The sequence below is a fragment of the Nilaparvata lugens genome, chromosome 10, assembly GCF_014356525.2.
Source record: "Nilaparvata lugens isolate BPH chromosome 10, ASM1435652v1, whole genome shotgun sequence".
Lineage (NCBI taxonomy): Eukaryota > Metazoa > Arthropoda > Insecta > Hemiptera > Delphacidae > Nilaparvata > Nilaparvata lugens.
Genome location: NC_052513.1, coordinates 10,979,984 through 10,996,272, shown reverse-complemented (window position 1 = coordinate 10,996,272; position 16,289 = coordinate 10,979,984). Strand labels below are relative to the sequence as shown.

The 16,289-nt window shown below is 34.3% G+C and overlaps 1 protein-coding gene and 1 long non-coding RNA gene across 7 annotated transcripts in view; one reads left to right on the top strand and one right to left on the bottom strand.

Moving 5' to 3' along the window:
* LOC111054732 (GATOR complex protein Iml1) overlaps positions 1 to 3,451 on the top strand; it is a 51,832-nt gene extending 48,381 nt beyond the window's left edge. For all 4 annotated transcript variants that reach the window (XM_022341828.2, XM_022341829.2, XM_022341831.2 and 1 more), the window contains one exon: positions 1,301 to 3,451. In XM_022341828.2, the coding sequence (XP_022197520.2) occupies positions 1,301 to 1,489 (189 nt within the window). In that variant the 3' untranslated portion in view covers positions 1,490 to 3,451. The remainder of the gene's footprint in view (positions 1 to 1,300) is intronic.
* Positions 3,452 to 13,299: 9,848 nt separating this feature from the next.
* LOC120353267 overlaps positions 13,300 to 16,289 on the bottom strand; it is a 54,805-nt gene continuing 51,815 nt past the window's right edge. The window contains exon 3 of one of the 3 annotated variants that reach the window (XR_005572259.1): positions 13,300 to 13,435. This is a non-coding gene — a long non-coding RNA (uncharacterized LOC120353267). Of the gene's footprint in view, positions 13,436 to 15,055; positions 15,242 to 16,289 lie in introns of those variants that run through there. The other 2 variants (XR_005572258.1, XR_005572257.1) reach the window with 2 other exon arrangements.

The following is a 16,289-nucleotide window of genomic DNA, read 5'->3' as shown; positions in this document are numbered from 1 at the left end:
TCTTCCTGGGACGTCTGAGATCTCTTCTTCCAAATTATCTATTTATTTATTTATACAATATTAGGATTATTCTATCTAGATCTGTTCTAGATCTACTCTAGAACATGGTACGCCATAGTGGAGTAGGTCGATTTCCACACAGAAAAAACTGAACATGTAGAGAACACATTATAAAATTTTTTTGTAACTAACTATTGTATGTAATTGTAAACTATGTGATATTTTCTGTAATTGATGTAGTAGTTTTAGTCCTTTTTGGGAAAAAAACCATTTTTTTTTAATTTTCACTGAGTCTAACCCATAGTGGTACAAAAACAAAATAGCACTGTTCATGAATAAACTATAATCTAATGAAAATTGGCTTCCAAATGGCTGATATTATAGGGGCTGTTTAGGAATCCGGTCATCACTCATCTTATTTACATCATCCTCAGCAAAAAAAGAAAAAAATGCTATGAATGCTACATCATACACTTAAGCTGCGTTTACACCAAAGTTATTAACAAATTGTTAATATAATATTATAAATTAATAATAAAATTAAATTAATAATACAATATTAACAAATTGCTAATAACTTAATTCTTATAGATTCCTTACAGTTGTGTTGTGAGTGATGTTGTGGTACTTTCCCATAATGAAAATAATAAATAATAAAAAGTGGTTGACAATTTCAAATTTGTGTTTTCATTTTTCTTATAGATTCTATTAGATTGAACATAACACTTATCATACACATGATGAACATATATGTTTGTCAAGTTCCGTTCAATCTAATAGAATCTATAAGGATTAAGTTATTATCATTTTGTCAATAACTGGTGTAAACCCAACTTTAGGGCCGGTTTATGAGCTCGGGATTTAGCTAAGTTCTAGACTTTAAACAGCTGGAGTCAGAAAATTGGGTTTCCGAAACGGGGGGTAGTCGCAGTTTCTTTCTTTCTATAATCAATCTTTATCTTTATTTTCTCATTTCTATAATTGGAAACGTTTTTCCTTGACGAAATGAAAAAATCCTAAATAATAAATAAGCTGAAACTTTACACTACTTTCTCTTCATTTTATTATGTATTCGATTCTCTAGGTTTTGGAAATTTAATTTAAACGTGGACTACGACTACGCCTCGTTTCGGAAAGCCAATTTTCGAGACTACACCTGTTTAAAGTCTGAAGCTTAGCTTAATCCCGAGCTCATAAACCGGCCCTTAATAATGTATGTAATGGTAATTATTCTTTGTCATGCACTGAATCCTGATTAATATAATACTGTAAATGAATAATTTGAATGATGGTGTTGAAGGTGGGATTTCTGTGGTCGTGGAACCACATGGTGAGCCGTCGATGGAAGTGGAGTGCTACCGCAGCCACCAGCGACGAGGCCTTCCAGAACAAACTGCTCAGCGACTTCCGACTGTTCTGCAGCAATGACAGCAACCGACTCAAGACATTCTGGGACGACTGCTGGATTCAGGCCAAACTCAACGGATAGTCACATCAGATTAGGCCTATCAACTGTTCCAAAACTAAACCGGAACATCCAAAATAAAATTGTAGAGGAAATTAACTGAAAAAGAAAATTGTCGAGAGATTCAATAATCGAGAAACAAAACAATTTTTCAAAAAAAAGCAAATTGTAAAATAGAGCAAACTTCCAAAATAATATACCATAGTAGGACACTCGCACTGTGATTTATCATAATTCTAAGATTAATTTATAAATCTCGATTCAGAAATCTTGTAGATTTTTTTATGGTATGAAAAAAATCATCAAATTCTAACAGTTCTATAAATTTAAGCCATTTTATCAAGAAATAAAATATACTTTAAATACACAGAATAGATAAAATAGAAGAGTGAACTAATGAAGTAATGAACTAGTGAAATAATGAACTAAAAACACAAATATATTGTCAAATTGTACCGTTTTATTTTTTGGTACAGGTCCATGGTTTCGTGACCACACAGGTCATATTTTCTGCACCAAAAATAAAACTTTTCAAACTATCAAAATTTGACAATATATTTGTGTTTTTAGTTCATTATGGAACGGTTCTACAACATTGACAGTGACTCAGTCGAATTTTGAAAAGTGAAATCTTCTTTCTTTAGTAAAATAATGAATGCGAAATTCTATTGAATACGAAACGTCATTTTTCATAATGAAATGATAAAATAATTGATAAATTCATTCATCAAATCAGCACAATAGTAAACAAGAAACAGACAGAGTCCAAAACGTTTCTTATTCCTGATTTATTACAAATATTATATTAATTTAATATATTTGATTAATATTAGGCTACAAATCAGGGCAACTCTATGTGGGGCATTCTCGATTTTTAAAAGACTATAGAACATATAGACTAGTATATTTAGTTTGTTAATTTTTAATTTTATATGATGGCATAGAAGTCCGAAAAACATCTAAAAAATCAGACTGCTCTTGATTTTTAAAAAATATGAACACCAATAGAATAATAAATATATAATGCTAGATTAAATTTGATATTTTCTATTTCAATCTAAATCAAGATTCAACTCGTGAAGTAAAACAACAATTTTCTGCATTATTGTGCTTTTATAGTGGTATTACGTTAGAGTAAACATTAATAATGAATAGAAATGAATATTTTCAACTACTGAAGTAAAGCGAAATCAACGAACAATACTTTGTAAGTTCTTCGGATAAAAGTGATTTTAAAAATATTTATGCTACCATGCTATAATTTTTTACTCGTATATTTGCATTTTTAATCGTTTTTAGGACCCTCATTTGATAATGTTATATAGCTAATCGTTGATTATTTATAATACCCATCATTTTAGATATTGTTGGTTTTACCGATTAGAATTTTTATTCTTGAATAGCCCATTCTTTAATAGTCAATTAGAAAATTGATATTCAGAAGTGTCTCTGGTGCTGATAAATATATTATAAATTGTTTTTCATTTTAGAATTTGTAGGATAGATATAACCAACCTATGTAGGCATATTGCCATTCAAATTTCTCCAACTTTTAAAATAATTATTTTAATGAGGCTGGTAAAATTTGTTTTTAAAAAGTCATGTTCTCAGAGATAAATTATTAATATTCTGTAGCTGTTGAATTTACTAATTTTCAATATACTTTTTTAACTAAAATGTAACTATGTTAGCATGAGTTTTCATGTTTGGCACGTTAAACTACTTTGTTCATATTATTAAGAAGCAGGGATTTTCTAGTCTAATTATTATCTGTTTTTTTCTGTTGATGTATATTTCCTGTTACGTATCAGTTGTTTTTATTCTGTTACTTTTATGTTTTTTGTTAGTTGAAATGCTATGCTTATTGTTATATTTGTGATTTTACTCAGCAATTACGCTATAATGATAATATAATGACACTATGAATAATGCATGTATGTTTCTATGGGTTGCAAATTAAATTATTAAAAAATGTTTAAACAGTTCTGAAGATTGTTTAAGAGAAAATATATTCTAGATGAATCTATTTATATTATTTTTTCCCGAGCTACTCTCATTAAAGCCAATGAATTTCTGATCTGGTGATCAGAAAGAGAATACCATTGGTTCTTATGGGAGTGTTCATAATAACCGATTGGCCAACTGAAAATTATTATGAATCATTCAATTGTTTTTTTTTTCTCCTTAGAAGTTAACAGTTATGATAGGAAAGGCAAATCAGGGTTATTAGAGGAGGATTTGTGCTACCGTACCGTCGTTCACTACTTCACTAATTTACTTTTTCTGCCGCTAGAGCGCAGAAGCTTATTGAAGAACTTCTTGCCTGGTCCGTTTCTGGAGCGGTGTTAGCATTTGCGATTTGAATTCTCTAATATCTAATCTCTATTGTATTACTGGCATATTTGTATCATTGTATCGGTGTGTAAGCTTGAGACTGCTTTAGAATTGAACCTTATTTTAAGGTTGGATTCTTAGTAAGATTTTAACATTTTCAAATTTTGTAGGTGAATGTATGAAAGGTGAGTTTATTGAGAATTGTTGTAAAAATATCAAAAGGGGAGTAATTTATTTATTATAAAGAAAATATCAAGGAGTGAATTTATTACTATTTTCAGCAAATCTTACAAAGAATTAGAGGCGAAAGATGAGGAGAGGAAATGGCTCATTATCATGTTCGTTCAAGTAAACAATACGAAATAATGTAATTGAATAATGGTACTGTATTTTCACTTTTGAAGAACTTGCTAGAAGTAGAGAGAGATGATAGAATTGGGACTTGAAATTGAGATAAGATCGTACAAGAAAGAAGAAAGAATAGTCCTATATATTCAATTTTCCAAGTATGCTGGAAATAATGAAAATAATCACCCAAAATAGTTATGATATTGTTTCTGAAAAATTTAGTTAATATAACTTATTTTTAATATCTTGAAATCACAAACTTTATTAAATTGTGAATTTCAATTTATTCCAGACAACTTATTCAACATGAGTATTTTAAGCCTAGTATGAGGTGGTTGATAATGATGATGGTGCTAGAGATGAAGAGTGAGTTTCATTGCAACACTTATATCACTAATGAAATTAAACATAAGTATTTTAATAAGCCTAGTATGAGCTGTTTGTTCAAGATTGTTCAAGCTTGTATTAAGATTGTTCTCACTACTGTAACCTATTAGAAAGTGTCTCAAATGGCAAGTTGCTAATTCCAAGTTAAGAGGTGAAAGCCGATATTAGATGTCCTTGATAAAAAATTCTCAACTTTTTAATTTTGTAATACAAAGTCAAAATATTGTTGGTAATTGTATAGTTTCAGTAGTGTGTAAAACATCGGTATTATTCGTTGAGAAATGCATCAACAATGTACGGCCCAATAATATTCTTGATAGCTACATTCAGTTGTTTTAAGGATGATTTTAAAACATGAGATGAAAGTTTTCCGATCTGACAGAGAGAAAAGATGAGTAGGCCTAAAACAGAACATTTAACCATAGAGAAAAGATACAGTTAGCAACATTATTGCCAATATTCAGTTAATCAAAAATATTCGCCAATGATTGAACTCATTCTGATTTTTGGATTGTTTATCCCTTTGATGTTTCATTTGAAAAGTAACATCCTCCATGAATAAGAATGATTTTATTCCTTCAATGCATACATACATTGCTACTGGAAACGTCAGATTACTAATAATACATAACCTCAGTTTTGAAATCTTACAATAATGAAATTTACATACTGTAATATAATAATTATACAAGGAGTCAGTAAATAGAACAGACATAGTAGTCTTGTTCATTACTAATGTCAAATGCCTAATGACTTATCATCACAAGCTGTTCATCAAATAATCACATATTCAAAAGATTCAACACGATATTCTACGAAAATTATGTTTTTTAAGCTCATACGACGCTTTTAATGAAAGTAGGTCAACGCTAAAAAGAGACTTTACCTTGTAGCTGTGAGATTAGACTCAATTTCAGGGCTTGAATGACTTTTTTAATAGAGATTCAAAGTGAATTACCGGAGGTAGAAAGCAGAAGAGAAGTTGATAATAATTGGGAAAGGAAACTTTAGTGATGATGACCTGTGACATTTTGAGTGGGCTGCTGCGCTGCGTTATCAGCGAGATGCGATTAGGTCAGGAGAGCTCAATCGTTATCGGGCTGTGGCGGTTGGGGTTGGGGGTTGGGGGTTGGAAGCGTCAGGTTTCAGTGTGTTTTCCCGGGGAAGGTCATGGTCACATTCAGCTAGGTTGAATGAGCTCAGAGCTGCCAGAGAACAAACAGAGAGATGAGAGAGAGAATTTGCGAAGGAGACTTGTTCACAGAATGAGGAGAGAAAAGAGGATGAAAATCGAGCCTCACACTTCGTCCCACCTTCATCAAAATATCCTCGGTTCCGAAAAAGCACGAACGAGCGAGCACACGCTTTTAGGTTAGGTTTAGGTGAGGAGGCGGGAAATCCGAATAATGGCGGGAAATGTGGCGCTTCTACCCGGGAAAGTCCTTGACCTACCGTATACCATCCAGGGGTTGACCGTGGAAGGGGGGTTCGCAGGGGGAAATTGAAGGGGGGAAGGGGGAACCTGATGCGTCACAGTTCCCTGGCAGCAATTTTCTCGTCTCGTTCTCCCCTCCCACCACCAACCGCCAGATAAACCTCCGACTGTTGCCATATTACTTGCGAAAAGCTGCGTCCTGACCCGGGAAATTGAAAATGCTAGGATGGCGGTCGCTGTTCGTGGAATGAGAAACCGACTTAAATCGACAACGAAAGTGAATAGCAACGAGGATAGCTAACCATACATTTCCGAAAATTGTTTGCGTTTTGAAGGCTTCAACTTCGACCTTAATCTTCCAAGCTGATAACTCCCTTCTAGCTTCCAAACATTCCTCCAATAAATGTTTATATCTATTTCTAACATCAAGTAGCTTATGAAATAACATTCAGATGTAATATAATGATTAAATGAAATAATGCATTTTTAAAGATACATTTGCATTTTATGATGAGGTTGATAGACAGGTCTACATTCGGCAGTAGTAGGCTAATTAAATACCTATATATGATGGCAGTAGGAATCGAACATGATAGAATGATTTTACTCATTTGAGGCTTCCGAAGTCGAAATTGAAAATATATAGTATCTACTAGCTAAGAAGCTTAATCAGTACCACGGAGTTACTGTGTAAATTAACTTTCAATGATTTTAATTTAAATTTCATTTGCATGTCCCTCCAATTTTAGTGCTGAATTTAAATGACTGTTAGGTAAAGAGGTAGGGGAAGTTAGTTTACGTTACTTCATTCGATTTCAGTTGTTTGGTACCGGTACTGAATTTGGAACGGTCCGGTACGGAGAATCTTATGAAAATCTTTCATTACCCTAGTTAATTTACTAGAAAATCAGCAACTTCGTGAGTATAATTTTCAACGCGGCACGTTATAGATAATTAGCCCATTTTGAGTGCAAAGAGCAAAGTTAGTTTCGCACTTGCTTGTTGGGAAATGGAAAAATCCAATCTTATAGATTGTAAAAGGAGTTAACGATACTTTTTCACCAATCATCATTACTTTGTCATAGTACTGTCATTTTTAGTAAAGGAACTAAGTAAGTTTTTCTCTTGGAATAACTAGTTCCGTACAGTATTATTCAAGTTTCTAACCAATTAAAATACATAGATTTCTGAATAATTGATTATTTATTTCGTAATATTATATTTTTGATAGGTGGGAAAGCTACCTGACTACCTTGTCACAAATTATAAATTTAGATGCGAATATTTGTTTAATCTAATTAACAAGTTATAAGAAATAGCCTTGACAATGACGTTGAAAATAAGCTATTCATCCCGAAACTAAAATCCCTAGTTTGCTTCTCGGAGCCGATTTAATTGGACCGTTGCAGTCTGGCATTTCATTCTAGAATTTCTGGCATATTGCTTTGTTCATTTCATCTAGAATCGACTAGATTTGCAGACAGTAATTGATAATTAAGGTCCCGTTCTCTCTGTACAGTTGACTGCAAGATTTAGCAAATGACTTGCGACTGGATTTCAATTTGAAGACGAATAAATGAGACCGCTGATGAGAATACGCCCACCCTAACCTAACAAGGGTCGCGGACCCCAATTGCAGCAAGGGACTGTCCCGCCTGGATTCCATGGCAACGGGATGACGAGTGGTCTGCTTCCCGCTGTCTCTGTCTCACTAATGAAAAATGACATCTTTTATCTCTCAGACCACGCGCTTGTCCTTGCTAATAATTATTACCATACTGTTGGTGTGCAAACAAAAGGATGACTCATTATTGTTCCCTCCCAAACTTTGCTTGCATATTTCGCTTTGATTGCCACATATTTCATTTGTCATAAATAATGGTCAGTAGCCTACCAATTCATATTATGGAACTAGAGTTGTATAAGAGTTCCATGATTATCAAGGTTGTGAGAGAAGGTTGATCTATAAATTTCCTTCGCTTCTTTATTGCACTGCCTGAATGTTGAATAAGAATTGGAATAGTTATTTGTGCAACTAGTGCGCAAAGTGTCAGTTTGCTGCACCGAAAGAAACGTTCACATTAGGTTTTTCCTACAGTTAGGCTACCATTGAATATGAAAAGTGGGTAATTATGGGTAAAATTGCCTGAAATGCATCAAATGTTTTTCTGTGTAATTTTATTATTGATAAAAACCTTAATCCTAAAATCCTAAAGTCCTCGTTGTCCTTGGTTATAATATATAATGAATAATAATTAGCGCGTTGTGCTTGGTTGCACCTCTGCACCTCACAGCAGTCACTGTTACCAACTTCATTTTGATTTTGCTGCACTGTTGCTCCATATAACCTACTAAGTATTTTGCGTTGCCATGTTGCAAATCTGGAGTGCAGAAAAATTTTTCCCGCACTAGAGCGGAAAAGTGATTCTTTGCGTTCTGTAATCAGTGCAGCAATGGCCACTTTTCAACGTAACTGTAGGAAAAGATTTATTCAATCTATTAACTTGTACAATTTGAAAATACCATCAATCAATAGTTTGATTATTGGCATTCTTTACCTATGATTAGCTCCTCATAAAACTAATCTACTGGTAAAGGGGGTTTCCTTCCTCCTTATGAAGAAATCTTTTCTTCTTATGCTGTCTAAAAGTTACTTATTCTCATGCTCTTAGAACTTAATACAGATCGAGCTCATGGGTTGATCAGATACAAATACAGTATTTTAAAAGTTAAAATAATCATCGTAAATGGTTACCGTACCTGAAGTTTATAAGTTAAGGGGTAGTTTGAAAAATAGAGTTATGCTGTTGAAAATAATTATTTTGTAATAAATACAACATTTTTAATAGGGACATTTGTAATTTTTTACTATTGATGCAAAGATCAAGTTTCCTATTTGAAAAATATAATAATAGTAAGAATCTTTATCAATACTTATTATTCAAAAGTAATGGATATTCCAAAAATGAATAAGGTATAATTAAGGTCCAATATAATTGGGTAAGGTATGCGATTATAAAGAAATCATCTATGGAATCCAATAATAGTATAGAGACATTAGGTATATACTATCCTTGTATGGGATCAACACTGAATTACGTAACTGGTTACGTTTTGTTGATAGGGAATAAGGAGCCTTCATCAGCATAAGACCCTATTTTACTAAGGGTACACCGGGTTGGCTTTTGCTGGTACAGTTTTGGGCGGTGGGAAGGGGGGGTATTCTTCTCTCAAGTTCAAGAATATTCACTGTAAAATGGTAACTGGTTGCCCTCAAATTTCCAAACTTGAAATATCATTCTCGACCTACCAGCCTTCCTTATACCGAATGTGAAATTTGAAAATGTATAATAATTTATCGCATTTTATTATACTGTATATTTGAAAATAGGTACTGTATGAGTCGTATAACATGGAGGCAGTGTTTATAGATGTTTTTGAAAACCAACATAACGATTGGAGAGCACAGGCTTGAAATTGCCGATTTTTGTGTTATGTGATATCTATTGCTTCCTAAAGCCGCGTTTACACCAGAGTTGGCAACCAATGATTGCCGACATTTATCGGCAATTTTAAGTTGCACGCATTAAAACAACTGCAACTCGCATTGCCAACCGTAGTTGGAGACCGATTTTGCGAGTTGGCAACCGAAATTTGGTTTTCCGACCGGAGTCGGTAAAGATCAAAGGCGGTTGCCAACCCCGGTCGGCAATGCAAGTTGCAGCGCTAACTTGAGCTGCAACTTGAGTCTGCAACTACCCCGCTACCCCTCCCGCCTGTTGGCTCCACGTGGTCGCGCTGCGTTAGTTCAAGCAGGCTAGTCGTCGTGAGTTGTTGTGTTTTGTGTATGGTTGATGTTTGTGCTAGTGCAATGGAAAATCTTTCAAGTGAAGTGGAGTGGACAAATGATCAGGTCATTACTTTGATAGAGTTGTTTAGAGAGAAGCCTGTCTTGTGGAAACACACCCTTTCGGATTTTAAAAACAAAAATTTGAAAAATTATGCTTGAAATGAAATTTCCCAGGAAATAAAAGTAAACAAACTTGAAGTCCAGTCTAAAATGAGGAATTTGATTACAACATTCCAACGAATTAATAAGAAGGGAAAAAGTGGTTCTGGAGCCTGAGGTCGATGAAGATGCCAATACATTAACTAAGTTATAATGTAAGCTAAGCTATACATTACTTAAGCTATAGAGTTTCTTTGTTTGATTTGGAGTTTTTCTGTTGTATACATTTATTTCTAATTTTATGAATTGTGTTACTTTGAAACATTAACTTAACTTTGTGTTCATATTTTATTTACAAGTCACTACCAGGTTGCAGCTTTTTTTGTCTAGATTTATAAACTCAGTGCACAACGTAAACAAATAAAAGGTATCTAAAAATAACAATATTTAGTAATTTTCTTTCTTTGCCCACCTGTATGATATCCTTCAGGAAACCTATAACAGCCTCACAAACCTCTGGCACTAAAATAGATATCGCACTTTTGGAATCTTTAAACAAATAACTGAGACTAGTATAAGAGTCGCCACTCGCCAAAAAGCGCAATGTAATAGCCAATCTTTCTCGCACTGGAATTTCTTTCCTGTAGTTAGTATCCTGTTTACTAATTATGTGTCCAATACCAACAATTAAACTTTCAAAATCGTCACTTGACATTCTTAAAAAGTTTTTTACACTGCCATCGCATCTCAATTCTCCCGTCAAAGGATCTGTATCATCTCGATTCAAATCATTTAAAAGATCGCTGCCGCTATACTTTGCTCTTGCCTGCAATGAAGGTCGAACCCAGTATCTTCTCGGTTTTTTACATTTTGATAAAATAACACACGCTGCCGCAGCAAGAACAACCTCTTCAGCACTCGACATTCTACATACTGTCTGATTTTCTACATACTGTAAAGTTTAGTTTCAAGCTGCAGGTTGCAGACCTAAAAACAAACTATGTACCCAGGTTGCAAGTACAAGTTGCAGACTTCCATCGGCAACTAGCGTCTGCAATCGAAGTTGGAAATTTTTTGTTGCCAACTCCGGTGTAAACGCGGCTTAACATACTATGGCCCGGTTGCACAACAGCCGGTTAAAATTTAACCGTGATTATCCACGAGAACCAATCAGAGAAGGCGTTTTTGAAAAGACGGCTGTTGTGCAACCGGCACAGTAGTTCAACGTTGCATTACTGGCGCCGACAGTACCTACACAAACTTTTCCTGAATTTAAGGGTGAGACCATAATATTGGGCGTTTTTTCAGGGCCAACCCAATCAGCAAACCGGAGAGCTTCCTGCTCTGCCGACTCTGAAAACGCCTGAAAAAAGCCTATAGTCCGTACAAAATTACTTCTGACTTGAAGGAATATGCAGCGCAGAGAAATGGAGGGAGATCAGCCAATTACAGTGATTGATAGAGTCATAGGTAGACGCGCAGTTGCCAATTTGTCAATCGTCTGACTGCTTTCAGACAGTAAACTTTGCATGTGTAGCATGAGCACATGAACAGTTACTATAGAAGTTGGAGAACGCAACGTTCAAAACGGCAACATTGTGCCTCTGTATCCCTCCCGCTGTTTGCTTTCTCTGCTGCGCATGTCCGTCCCAAGTAAGAAGTAATTCTGTACAGAGTATAACATACTATGTAGTTCAACGTTGCATTACTGGCGCCGATAGTGCACTAAGTTTTCCAGTATTTAAGGGCGAGACCATAATATTAGGCGTTTTTTCAGGGCCAACCCAATCAGCAAACTGGAGAGCTTCCTGCTCTGCCAATCTGAAAACGCCTGATATGGTCTCGCACTAAGAAAAAATATGAAAAGTCAGTAAGATTGTTGAGAATAGGAAGTGGCAGTGAGGGCATAAACAGAATGAATTTAATACATTCTATACTTTCTGGGCAGAACTGCAGTATTGAAATTGCATGCACACACAAGTTCCAACTTCACTGTTTAGTGAGCTGTATAGTGAGATTTGAATTCACTTTGAGCTGTCAGCATGGTGTTATTTATAAGCAAATCTGACAGTATGAAGTGAATCTGACTTGAGTCGCAGTGAGAAGGAGGAAGGGTTTACTGAGACAGAGCAGAGTCTACTAGTAGGTCGACGTCGCAACTATAAAACGATTCTATAAAAATAGTTGTAGTAGTTTCTATCCTGGCTAGTACAAACTTGGTTGGGGGGGGGTGTACTAGGAGGAGGTGCGTGGATAGAGGTGCGCAGAAAAGCTTGGGGCGACGACCCCTTGGCAGCGATCGATAGGCGTCTGACGCCCTCTGGACGTTTCAAGGTTAAGCGACACGACACCGGTGACTAGCGGGGATGGGAGGCCGCCGCGACGGAAATAACGTGCCCCGCTCCAGTATACTAGCGCTCCTAAATATATATGTGAAATCTATACACTCGTCACTGCTACATATCTATCTACATTGATGGCTATCTATATCATGAAGGGGCCACTGATGGTGGGGGGGTGAAGGGGATCCCACCTACAACGGCACTCAGCAATGTGCATGCATATTTGTGCGCGCGTGCGCACTTGTGCGTGTGCAAGTTTGAGTAGGGCGATGTACAGTACTGAAGTAGTTCCATTGCAAATGCAATCATTGAACTGTGTGCTAGTATTAGGTCCTGCTATTAAAAGTTACAGTAGTAACTTCTTTTATATATAAAATAGTAGCGTGGTATTTGAGACCTGCTTCGGAAAAAATACAAATCACCTTCACCTTCAGTACAATAAAATTTGATTAAGATTGAGATAAGATTTTTGATTAGTGAAATTTTAGATTAGTGAAATTTTAGATTAGTGAAGATTTTTGATTAATGAAATTTTAGATTAGTGAAATTTTAGATTAGTGAAGATTTTTGATTAGAAACAAAATAGGCCTACCTAATTACAAAGTTGGATGACTCAAAAAAACACAGCCAAGAAAACTACTTGTTTCCAGCAACCTGCATAAGATTGTTCCAGAAAATATTGTAAAGAAACGCCTTCACAAAATTTGATGTTTTTCCCTACCTACTTTATTGATACCGCTTTGGCCAAACTTAGCATAAATTTGGTACACAGATACAAACTCAGTGCCTGAGAGAGAGGGTATCACGGGAATTTCCTTAAACCGATGGAGGATTTCAGAGTTTCCAGAGCTTTAACGTTTTTCCAAAGGTTTGTGAGCCACTTGAAAAATGAAATTTGATCACATGTTCACTTGATGAGTTGATGAGGCGTAATTGGAGTGGTTTAAAGACGGCGAATTAAATCTCATAATCACAAGTAATCGAAGTGAGCTAAACCACCTTTTGCCAGACAGGGATTGAGTCGATATAAGAATGAATGTACAAGGAAAATCAATTTTAATTGACATTTTTGCTATCCAATCTCACAAAACCCAACAAAATTGAATTACAATAAAATTGAATTACAATAAAATTCACATTCCATGGAGCAGTGGAGCAGTTGGGCAGAAGAGGATCTGTAAAAGAGAAGCTAGTTAGCTAGAAGCTATTTATTCAAGCAATATTTCAGATAATATTGTATTAAATTGACTACAACATTCAATAAAACAACTAATTAATTAAAAATACTATTGATAATTTTCATTCCCAACCATTCTATGATTATTCATTTTTATAATTGATGATAAATTTAATGAATAAATAATGTCAGCTTGAATGCTATAGTAGCTTGTATCAATTCCCAAATTACCTATATCAGTGAATATTATTTTTTTTTTGTATTCATAACTTCACTGACATATATTACTAAGTACATTCTCTACACTGGTGAACAAGCAGATACATACATACAACAATACCACACATGGTAAACTAGGTAACAATATCATCACAAGAAAATTCACAAAGTATAGAAAACATGCTATGGTTCGTTTCTATGTACATTTGTCCATTATATTCTATCCTAAGTCCGAGCTCATTTCCATGTTGAATGAATTTTAAGGCTACAAAGGGTACCTTATTACCAGTAAAATTAACCTTCTAACAATATTCTTATTTAATATCATGTCTTGTGAATTGTCACTCAGTTGCATTGAGATGCTTATTATTTGTTTGAACACAATTTTAATCTGAAATTATTTGAATAAATGAATTATTATTAAATTTAAAAATTAAATTTTTAAATACCAAACAGACTCTCACAACCACTGTAAATAATGTAAATCAATAACATTTCTGTTGGTGGCTATGTATCTCTTGTAGTAAACAGTATTTTGAACATGCTTTCAAGCAAAGAATAACTATTTAGTTGAAAATATAATAATTATTAATTATAGTTATTTTATGATGTCGTACTCGAATAGTTATTCTATTGGTTGAAGCATATAAACATCCTCTCTATAAATCTCACGATTTTGTAATAGAAAGCCCCATGAAATCACAATAGTTATTCTAATGTGCTAAAGGCACCCAAACGACAAGTAGCTCAAATTAAGATTATTTTCATATTATTTCTTTATCAAAATTATGTGATCTGTGATCAAACTTTCATCGTTGTTTTGCAACCGGATCATGATTCCAATAATTAAAAATATTCATTTTCCTCCACCTACTATCAAAAGTCTCATTTTACACCCTGGAATCGAATACTAAAGTACTACTTTTCCTCCCATGGGACTAAAAATAATTCCCAGCGGGAAAAAGTGATCACTTTTACTCCCAAGGGAGTAAAAATAAACCCATAAGATTAACATGGGAAGAAGTCCGACAACGCCGCGATTGAAGAATGATAATTGCCCATAACAATGAATAATAATTAGCGCGTTGTGCTTGGTTGCACCTCTGCTCACTATAGCAGCCACAGCAGTCACTGTTACCAACTTCATTTTGATTTTGCTGCACTGTTGCTCCATATAACCTGCTAAGATTTTGCGTTGCCATGTTGCAAATCTGGAGTGCAGAAAAATTTTTCCCGCACTAGAGCGGAAAAGTGATTCTTTGCGTTCTGTAAAACAGTGCAGCAATGGCCACTTTTCAACGTAACTGTAGGAAAATGAAATTTGATCACATGTTCACTTGATGAGTTGATGAGGCGTAATTGGAGTGGTTTAAAGTCGGCGAATTAAATCTCATAATCACAAGTAATCGAAGTGAGCTAAACCACCTTTTGCCAGACAGGGATTGAGTCGATATAAGAATGAATGTACAAGGAAAATCAATTTTAATTGACATTTTTGCTATCAAATCTCACAAAACCCAACAAAATTGAATTACAATAAAATTCACATTCCATGGAGCAGTGGAGCAGTTGGGCAGAAGAGGATCTGTAAAAGAGAAGCTAGTTAGCTAGAAGCTATTTATTCAAGCAATATTTCAGATAATCTTGTATTAAATTGACTACAACATTCAATAAAACAACTAATTAATTAAAAATACTATTGATAATTTTCATTCCCAACCATTCTATGATTATTCATTTTTATAATTGATGATAGATGTAATCAATAACATTTCTGTTGGTGGCTATGTATCTCTTGTAGTAAACAGTATTTTGAACATGCTTTCAAGCAAAGAATAACTATTTAGTTGAAAATATAATAATTATTAATTATAGTTATTTTATGATGTCGTATTCGAATAGTTAGTTATTCTATTGGTTGAAGCATATAAACATCCTCTCTATAAATCTCACGATTTTGTAATAGAAAGCCCCATGAAATCACAATAGTTATTCTAATGTGCTAAAGGCACCCAAACGACAAGTAACTCAAATTAAGATTATTTTCATACTATTTCTTTATCAAAATTATGTGATCTGTGATCAAACTTTCATCGTTGTTTTGCAACCGGATCATGATTCCAATAATTAAAAATATTCATTTTCAAATCTGAATTCAAATATTTGTTATTTTGTATTTTCAAACAATCCAACCAACCCGACTATAGAACTGAAGAAACGTTTATTAGGCAGAATAAATACATTTCATTTGATTTTTAGGAAAGTTGAGGCGTTGTTATAGACATCCTCTTTTGCAATGATCAGAATCAATAACATAAAATTGCTCTTGAACTTTGAAATCTGTATTTCCGAATAAATATATTTGAAAAAGTTAACTCTTAAAACTCAAATGTCACATCCATATTAATTATCGAGTATGGAAAAACTGTATTTTTCGAGTATAGAAAAACAATCTAGAAGTATACTGGAAATTCATACCTATACTTTCTTTATGGTGAAACCTAATGCTGAACATTTTAAATTGAAACATTGAAATTAAGTTAACACTTATTAACGGTTTTTTCCTGAGTACAAAGAGTGCTTATGCATGAATAATGCAAGGGATGAAAATTAGAGATTGAAGGATCCTCAGC